Raw genomic sequence first — 9,437 nt, 5'->3', positions numbered from 1 at the left:
TATATAGTACTACTTTTTTGTTTTTAAAAATGTAGCATGCTGTGCATTGAGGGGTGTGAGTTGGGTAGGTGCAGTGAATCCCACCGGCTGTCTTTGCTGGTCAATGGCCTGTAAAACTGGTGTAGCTCTTGTAACGTATGACCAAATTGAAACTGAGCAAAAGAAAAAATGGACACCTTAACACCTGCATGCCAGAAGCCTAGCAAGAAAAAAGGAAGTGACATAACTGACGTACCGACAGTGAGTATTGTGCATATAGTTGTGAATATATTTTCATAAAGGTTTTATTGTGCGACATTAAAACCAACAGGCAGCCAAACAATGAAAACTGTACTTTCTCTTTTCTGATACAGAACGAGTCAACCTGCTAAAAAAAAGAGAAGCACTAGGCAATAAAGGGGATTTTTTTTTTAAAGAATTCTTTAAAAGGTTCAAGTGATTATCGCTTTTTGATGCAACTGAGAGCAGTTTGTGTATCTCTCTGACAGACCACTTCTCTACCATCAAAAGCTGGATTGCACTTTTTTTTTTTCAAGTTACGTACTAAAGCACATATGCTGTAACGCTGCTCCTGCTATCTTTTTCTTAAACATATGTCTGACAGTTACACAAATCCAATTGTTCTAGACCAGACATTAAGCATTAAAATGCCACACTCATGAATATTTGTTCTTATAAATTTGGTGTACAAACGTGCAGCGGTCATATTTCTATATAAGTGCTTTATGTCGACTGTGTCTGTGCATGCGATTTTGGCTCTTAAAACAACAGCTTCCATTCACAAGACACAGATGCAATCTATTTTGTGTAGTTTGCAAACAATGTGTATTGCGTATCTTTCCACTTAATTAATAGAAGCCAAATTTACAAAAAATTCCTCCCCATGCCAACTTTGGTCTCTGCACTGAACTGTAACAATCTTAACTGCTTAGAAAGGATAACATTTGTATCCAGCCAAACAGAAAACAAGGACACAAAAAAACACCTCTAAGGTTAGTGTTAAAACAAGCTTTTCTTTTTAAGACTACAACACATTTTCACTTGTGCCCTCCCAAACCATCCCACAATCCCTCATTCAGCAGCAGTCACTGTGAGAACACTCTGGAAAGTGTCAGTCGTCTGTTTGCTACATAGATTTTGCCTTTTTTAAACATAGAGAGAAAGAGAGAGATGGAGAAATTTAAACAAACTAAATATTTTTCCTGCCTTACATTTTAGTTAAGTACGCAAAGACAATACAAAGGAACAAAAAAAAGAAAGAAAGGATGTGAGAAAAGAAATGCAGGAAGATTAAAAAACGCATAAGCTAAAAGCTAAAATGGAGCATGTAAAAAGTCCCAGCTGGAGTTTAGGTAGCAGCGCGGGTCACCTGAAACTCGCCTCCTCTGCTTCCTTTTGCTTTTTTTCACATTCACAAACATTTAAATCTTCCTTGTGCAAATCAAGCAGTCTTTAGAAAGAATGCCCTCCAAATTGTTCTTGTAAAAATATATAACTCCAAGGTGGCTGACGTGTGTTGCAGCAAGTGTTTCTTTTTGTTAGTATGGTTTCTTGTTCAGAACACCCTCCCATGAGTCTAGAGAGTTTATTTTTCAGGGGGCGATTCTTCATCTCCGGGGGCCTGAGGGCATCTGTGCATACACTGGGTACGCCAGCCGCACGTTGAGCGAGTCGTTGTGCTGTATCAGTGAGGTCTGGTGGTAGTGCAGGACCAAGTCTTTCAGAGTGCTGTACAAGTTGTAGGGCTCTGCGAAACCGTAGCCGCGGGGTGTGCTGTAGATGACACAGTGCTTCACCTCGCCGTCCACACTACAGACAGAAACATGAGAGATCTCATTATCAAGGTGATTCTGAAGCAGAATCTGACCTCAGACAAAGATAAAAGGCCATCCGTTTGCTCAATGACAAGCAAAGTTAATAACGCTTTAAAGGTGACTGATTCAGCCTCGCAGAACATAATCAACTGGGATCAATACATTGATGTGTTATATATTGTCTAACTGGGGAAAACCTTAATAAATGTTAAGGAAGATCTTGTTTTATTTATGCTAACTTTTTATTGGTAGAAAAAGTGGAGATGAGATGGGAAATTAGACCAGATTTTAACCTGTATGTGAGGTCACCACTATAACGAAATAGCCTAAAAGTATAAACTGCTGTAGTTTAAACTGAACAGACTTGTATACCTCTATGATATGGAGGACCAAATCTGCAGAAATTAAAAAAGAATGAATGAATGAATTAATAAATATATAAATTACATAGATAAATACATAATTAAATGTGATAGGAAAATAAATAGCAGAATAAACAACTTTAATTCATTCCCTTAATTTATTATTTTCTCCTTTAATATAAACATATTTTTAACTTTTAATTTATTTTTATATTTTAATATTTAAATGTATTTTTTTATTTATGCATTCATTTGTTTTTAGATGTATTTATTCCCACATGTATTTATTTGTTAGATTTATTTATTTATTGATTCATTTATTTTTACTTGTTTGTGTGCAACATGGAAATGAGGGCGGCCCTTGTGTAGCGTCATTGCATCATTTGTTGCATTACTTAATTGGTCAGACAATTCCATGCGTGAGCTCTCAACAAATGATGTATCTACACAATGTTGCACACGGAAAGGAAAAATAACTGAATACATAAGTTAATGTAAAAATAAATGTATAAATATTAAATGAATGGAATAATAATCAGTACAACATTTAATTTGATTAAAAATTAACCATTTAGTTTATCAAGTTGTTTATTCTCTTATTTCTTTTCCTATTATCACATTTATTTATCCATTTATTGTTTTTATATTTATTAATTTACTTATTCATTCATTTTTAATTTCTGCAGGTTTGGTCCTCCATACTATGGTAGGTGGAGGCACAAAAAATAGACTGAAATGGCCTTAAATGTGTTAAAAGTTTGGTCTTTTAAATAATAAATTAAAAAAAAAAACTATGACAGAGTTAAGATCACATTTTTTAGAAGCATGAATAAAATCAGTTTCATTGCCATAACTCTCCCTTCACTATGTCTACGTCATCTTAAGATACTCACACAACAGAGCAGGCGTAACAGCCTTTCTTGCTGCTCTCGCGGATGAGGAAGGCTCCGTCAGGTTTGCCGTGTAGCAAGTCCTCTGCCTGCGTTCGGTTCAGGTCCCCTACAAACCAGCTCTTCTCATCGTAATGTGGCAAATTCTCATCCTCCTCACTGACAAAGTAGGTGCTGTGATTACAAGAGGAAATGTGTTGATGCTGTGATGGAGCCAGTCATTTACTAAAACAGTGATGTCAAATTTACAGTTTAACTTACTCATCCGTGGTCTCGTTTTTGATCCCCAGCCAATCATTTATTCGTTTCTGTCGAACACCTTTATGATTGAGCCAACTGCATGAGAAAGAAGCAATGGAGTGTTTATACATGGAGGAAAACTGTCCACTTAAACAGACTAATAGAGGCAAAAGGAAGGTTTCTTACACAAGGTACTGATCTCTAATCTTTCTGAGCTGAATGAGATCTGGCTTTAAGCTGTTCATTTTCTTGTCCGTCTCCCTGTTGTCTAAAGCCTGTGTTTTCAGGTCCTGTTCAAGCCGGGTCTTACTGTCGTGAATCTCTCCCAAACGGGATTTCAGCTTCTCGTAGTTCATCATGATCCTGAGAAAAAAACAAGAACAGTTTGTAAACACAGATCAAGGCTACCGACTGGAGTGCTCTTAATTTTGGACTTTGCGTACCTCTCAATCTCCTTGTCGTTGCCCTCTCTGCGGAATCTCTCAATGTATTCTTTACTGTAGCGTTCCTGTGTGTGACATTGTTCTTCAAAAATTTTAATGGTCTCGTTGAAGGCCTCTATTGCAGTACGTTTCATCTGGATCTCCTGCAATCAAATGAAAAATCAATGTATGTGATGTGACCTCAAAAGGGCTATGCCTCTTAATAGACTTGGTTAATTGGTCAGTAGGCTTTTGCAACGGACTAAATTGTGTCCAAGTTGTACCTAGTGTGCAGTGCTGGAGCAAATGGGTCGGTTGTCTATCGATCAGATAATGATGTTCTAAGAGGCTTACCTGTGAGGTTTTCGTGTGCTCCTCATAGAGTCTGTCATATTCTTTACTCTTCTCCTGATATTGATTGTGATATTCCTGGAGTTTCCTCCCCACTGCATCAATGTTGTCCTCTTTCACCAGCTGATCCTGAGAGAGCGAGAGTAAATGCATTGTTATCGATATGAATTGCTGAGTGAAGAAAAGTGCGGTGGGAAAAAGGACTGCTCGCAGCAACATACAGTAGGTTTTGCTTACAAAGTGAAAGCTATTTTTCAGGAATTTTCTTCCAGGAATCATTAATAAAAATCTTGGAATCTGTAAGTGCCTCTCGAGGGCTTACATTTGTGGAACCCCCTAAATAATGAGCACCTGTGTGTATGAGATACCGGGAGGGCGAGGGAGGAAGGGGGAAACAAATAAATGCCTTGGATGGCCTTTCGACATTGTGGATGTGTGCAATTATTTAGGAGGTGCGCTGCTGTGGCAATAAACAAAGTAATATTTCATGCCAAAAGCATCCTGCTGCCTCTGCAGTTTCACTCACAACAAGCTGCACAATTCATTCAGCAAAGATGCTCTTTAGGGCCAGAGTGAGGGAGGGTGAAGGTGGGAGGACAAAGAGGTAAAAGGAAAGACAGGGAGGCTGTTGATATGATACCTTCGCCAAAAACATAAACCTATTTACCTGCTGGAAGCGGGAGACCGGATACATGAGCTTAACATCCAGTTTGGTGTTGTACTGGGCCAGTGACTCGTGCCTGTAATGACTGATGAGCTCCACAACTGAACCGAACGTGAGCGGGTCTGAGAAACCGTACTTCCCATCTCGGTGGTAGATCTTTATTAGCTTATTGTTTCCACCTTTCCTGCAGGGGGGAAAAAGGATTGTGTTGGACCACGGATCAATAAAGAGCGAATGAGAGGTTTTGAAGAAGCTTTCTAAAATATTCAGAATTACCTTAGCGTTAATGTGTAATCTCCCTGCATCTTGGTTGAAGCGTCCCGTACCAGGAAAGTACCATCAGGCATGTCTCTCAGTTTGTCGTTCACCTCTTCCCTGTTCAGAAAAAAAATGGAGAAAGAAAAGAGTGAGTGATGCAAATACTCTACGCATCAAATCTTGCTCTTGGTAATTAGTAATTTCTGTTTAAACAAGTTCCTTGTAGACCAATCTTCGAAAAGTGCTGACATGCGCACAAAAAAAAAAAAAAAAAAAAAGAGTTTCTCTTTGCCTGGCTGTATTTGGTCTGGCAAAGGGCAAAGACATGGTCTGTGACCATGCTGTCTGCTTCAGCCGTCTGGGACAGAGTGAGACATCTTTGAACGGTTTAACTGTTGACCCCGTCCTGCACACCCACATGTACACTGATGCCTCTAGCTCTTGTCTAGAATTCAGACAGTCTGCCGCTTTAAAAGTGCCTCCAGACGACCAGCGGCTGAAGCGGAGGAGCTGTCAGGCTTCAAAGACTCTCCTCCCTCCCCCTCCCTCTAGTCGGACTGGGAGGAACGTCACACCCCACAACTTTCAGCTCTCCTCCCATTCTCCTGACAGCCAACAACCTAGTCATGCTGGCGCTCAGCTGACCCTGGCTCTTAGGAGGGGGTATATTTAGCCTAGTTTGGGCTGCTGAGGTAAAGAGGCTTTGACTAAGCAATGCTCCCATCTTTCGGGGGGAGGAGACATCTCTAACCTCCTACACTGCAGTGCACAGTATCAGCAAGTTCACTTAAGGGGAGGGGCTCTATTTTACTAACATGTTTGGATTAGAGATTATTTCGATTATTTTAGCAATTAGATCAACATAAGATGACATCCACAATAATTTTCTCTTCTGTCCTGTGACATTTAAATGAAACAATATGGGATGTGTTTTTGCATTTAAAAACTGCTGGATGGAGGACGATAACCTAGTCAAATTCAACAAAATTCTAGACCTTCTTTTTTCACCACGTTATACAGATTTAATTTTAATAAACCCTATAATTAAGTAATCATTTAGACAAACATATAATTGGAATAACATGCACAGATGAATTGTGCACAATAAGATCCGGAAATAAATAGTATATATTATAAATAGTCAATGTTAATTTCATGTTGACCTTAAACTCAAACTCAAAAAACAAACAAAACCAAGGCAAGTTTGCTGATGATTAACATGGATGAGAAGAACCATTACTACATACTCAACTGAAACCGCATGGCCAGGTCTAAATCTAAACTGTCATAAGTGAAAATCTTCCAAAACACAGAATATTGTATCATGTTCCAGTTAAGTACATTTTACAGGTTAAAAAAAAACAAAATCATTCAATGTGACAATGCTGTCCATATTTGAAACGTAATGGTCAGCATCATATTGGTTTGGCTTTCTACTTTATTTTAATGCTAGAGTGACTTATTCATCTTTTATTCTTAAACTAGTAAAGCCGTGAGGACAGAATTGAGGCGAATGTAAACGCAGCTCTAGTTTATCTGGGAAGGGACTGTGTGAGTTAAAGTATAGCAAGGCTTCAGAGATCAGTGAGCCTGTGAGCATCTCTGCAGAATTTCTCAACATCAAAAGAGTCTAAAGCTGGTCACTAAGCAGCAGACTAATCTGCAAAAACCTGAGAGTTTTATGGGTTGTGTTGGAAACTGGCCAGACTGATAGACATTTTGGAGATTTGGGCTCTTCTATCCCTCCCCTTAAGTAATGGCAACTAAACCACCCCTCTCTTTTTTCAACTCCCTGCATCTCTCCCCCATTTCAATGCCTTTTTGCTTTTGTACAGCTGCAGCAAAGCACACATGCCTCCAGGATAAGTGAGCCAAAAGAAGGAGAGAAGATCAAAAGTTCACCAGCTCACATAAAAAAAGAACTGAAAAAGTTTTCAGAGTAGCGCACATTGGCCTTGTTAGAGTTCTGACTGCTGAATGAGCAGCAAGACATGCCAGAGCTTCATGCAAGACTCCACCTCAGGCTACCGATATGGAAGCCATCAGGTGGAGGGAATGGAAGACAAGGATCTTAAACATCTCCCGAGGAGCAAGAAGCATCCTGAGAACCCAGAGAGATTTTAATCTAATATGCATGCTGTCTCATGACTATACAGGCCGACTACTGCATCACCTGACGTGTTCAACTATGAGCTAAACGCATGAGGAAAGATTTTCAGAACAGACAGAACAGCAGAACAGACAGAGATCCAATCAAGTGAGAAATGAAGTCAACAAGTGTCAAGGGACTCTTACCTTGATATGTCTCCCCAGTACCATTCTGCTTCTTGCAATGAGCCGCTGGCGGCTTCTTTCACACTATTGCCATTTACTGGTGTCATGGGTTTTGTTGGCTTGGGAGGAAGAGCTGAAGAAGAAATGAGAGATTTATCTTAGTGGAAAATCGTATGATCAATCCTTAAGATAAGAATTAGAATAAAAAGTTGTGACCTAAACAGATGAAAACCTTATCTCCTTAGAGACTAAAGTAATTGGATGTCTGTGTTAATGTATGCCTGTACATTATTCATTTAAAGGGTTGGACATGGCAGAGAAAAGACAAGAATACAATAATCCTAGTCTCACTCTTCACACTTTGTCACAGAGTACACACACACACACCCAACTATTCTCAATTTTCCCACAGAATGCCTTTCAATACTCCTTGACATCATCTGTAGTTAGACAAGTTTGTTTCGGAAAATGCAACAAATTCCACTGAAAATGCAAAAGATCAGTTTTCACGGAAAATGCAACAACAACATATTCCATTAGGCCCATGTGAAAGTGTAAACAAAAAACAAATGACCTTCTAAGCCAGTGGTGCTTTTGTGCTGCTTGCTGAATCTGTAATGAACAGGTTCCTTTCCTTTGAGTGAAATGCTTCTTTGTTGACCGCAAAAGCAAAGAACAGCTGCCGCAACAGCACGCTGGAAAGCTAACGCTGATTTTGCTCTTGCCATCTTGTGGGTCAGGGGTCACCAGAATGTGCTGCTCAGCCACTTGGTGTATCACAATGCCCTCACTCTGAAAAATATTGCTGAGAGAGTATGTGCTGTGCTACATCTTCACAGAATGCTTTATCACGTCTAACCTCTTGACGTCAATCTGTCAACCTTAGAAAGTCTAGTCAAGCCCAAAAAAAAGAGAGAAACAAATCTAAGAATTATGACCCACTAAACAAAATATTTACATAAAATACTAAAAACTAAGCTTGAATCTATGGATTTTCTTGAATAAAGCTGTTTTAAATAAGGTGCTTGCATTTTTTTGTGTGCAAGTGCTTCATTGAAACTTGCAAATCCTCAACCAGGTGCAAGCTGGCAAAGACTTACTAGTTTGAGACAAAAAAAAAAACCTGAAGGCTGCAACTCTGTCTGAAATGCACAAAGAAGCAGTGTTCAAGACCTGCACCTACCGCCAAGCCAAACTAACCTCCCCCTGACCTAGTTGAAACTCGCAACAGTGGCCTTGAAACCGCAACGTACCACTCTGTTCTCAATTCACAGGTTTATTCAGAAGGCTTTTAAGTGAAACCAAAGACATACTTAAAGAAAGATGTAGCGACAACTTTTAAAAACTAGTTTACTGTTTAAGGAAGACATGGCTCATGCAGAGTTAAGCAGGCTCATGATGAATTAAAATATGGTCACATCGTTATAACAGTCAAGTTTCTGTTAAGACAGTCACCCACCTGTCTTTGGGCTGGCAGAGACAAGGCTGCGTGAGAGCGGGTGTATATATCTATGCCAGGACAGGGGAGGGGTCTATTGCATTAAGCAAAGGGGAAGGCACGGATCAAGAGAGCCTACGGATGTCATAAAAGCCAGTGCAGATTCTATAATTCCCTGGACCCTTCTGAGGAAACTTCTATCTGCCATGTGAATGAAAAGAAGTGAGACTTAAGTGCAATACACCGGAGGTGAGTCACAGATATAAAAGCCCACAGGGACATGCAACGCACACTACAGCAAATGAATGAATCACTGCTGCTGGCACACTGTGGAATGACCCACTGCTCTGCACGCAATTGGCCGCTTTAAAAAGAAATTATAATAAAATCGTTAAACATCAGAGTGTAAGACACTATTGTGTTGGCACATTTTGGTATTTCACTGAAATCCAAAAAGGTTTTATTTAAGATTTATTACTTCTCAACATTTGGAGTGAAGAGTAAAGTTTTTCATAGGTTTTTTTCCCCATTGTGTGGGAGGGGGTTTGAATGGTTTTCTTTGAGTGTGTCATTAATTAAAAGCAGTGGCAGTTTTTGGAGTGAGAGTGTATAAGCACAGTGAAAGTTAAAGGAGACCCAGGAGACTGTGACAACTCCTCCCTCCATTGGTCCACAGGAAACACCTTAATCTGGTGGGGTGAGCAGCCTTAACCAGTCAAAGTGA

At 39.6% G+C, this 9,437-nt stretch overlaps 1 protein-coding gene across 1 annotated transcript in view; it reads right to left on the bottom strand.

The window, feature by feature from the left end:
- Nucleotides 1–993: 993 nt before the first annotated feature.
- Nucleotides 994–9,437, bottom strand: part of pik3r3b (phosphoinositide-3-kinase, regulatory subunit 3b (gamma)) — a 216,198-nt gene continuing 207,754 nt past the window's right edge. Inside the window, 9 exon segments of the mRNA XM_067459846.1 lie at nt 994–1,809; nt 3,070–3,240; nt 3,328–3,402; nt 3,493–3,669; nt 3,750–3,892; nt 4,083–4,208; nt 4,747–4,927; nt 5,020–5,118; nt 7,297–7,408. Coding sequence (XP_067315947.1) covers nt 1,608–1,809; nt 3,070–3,240; nt 3,328–3,402; nt 3,493–3,669; nt 3,750–3,892; nt 4,083–4,208; nt 4,747–4,927; nt 5,020–5,118; nt 7,297–7,408 — 1,286 coding nt within the window. The 3' untranslated portion in view covers nt 994–1,607.

This window comes from Pseudorasbora parva, chromosome 12, assembly GCF_024679245.1.
Source record: "Pseudorasbora parva isolate DD20220531a chromosome 12, ASM2467924v1, whole genome shotgun sequence".
In the NCBI taxonomy this organism is placed as follows: Eukaryota; Metazoa; Chordata; class Actinopteri; order Cypriniformes; family Gobionidae; genus Pseudorasbora; species Pseudorasbora parva.
Note: the sequence above shows the minus strand (reverse complement) of the source record. Positions and strands in the feature narration are given on the sequence as shown.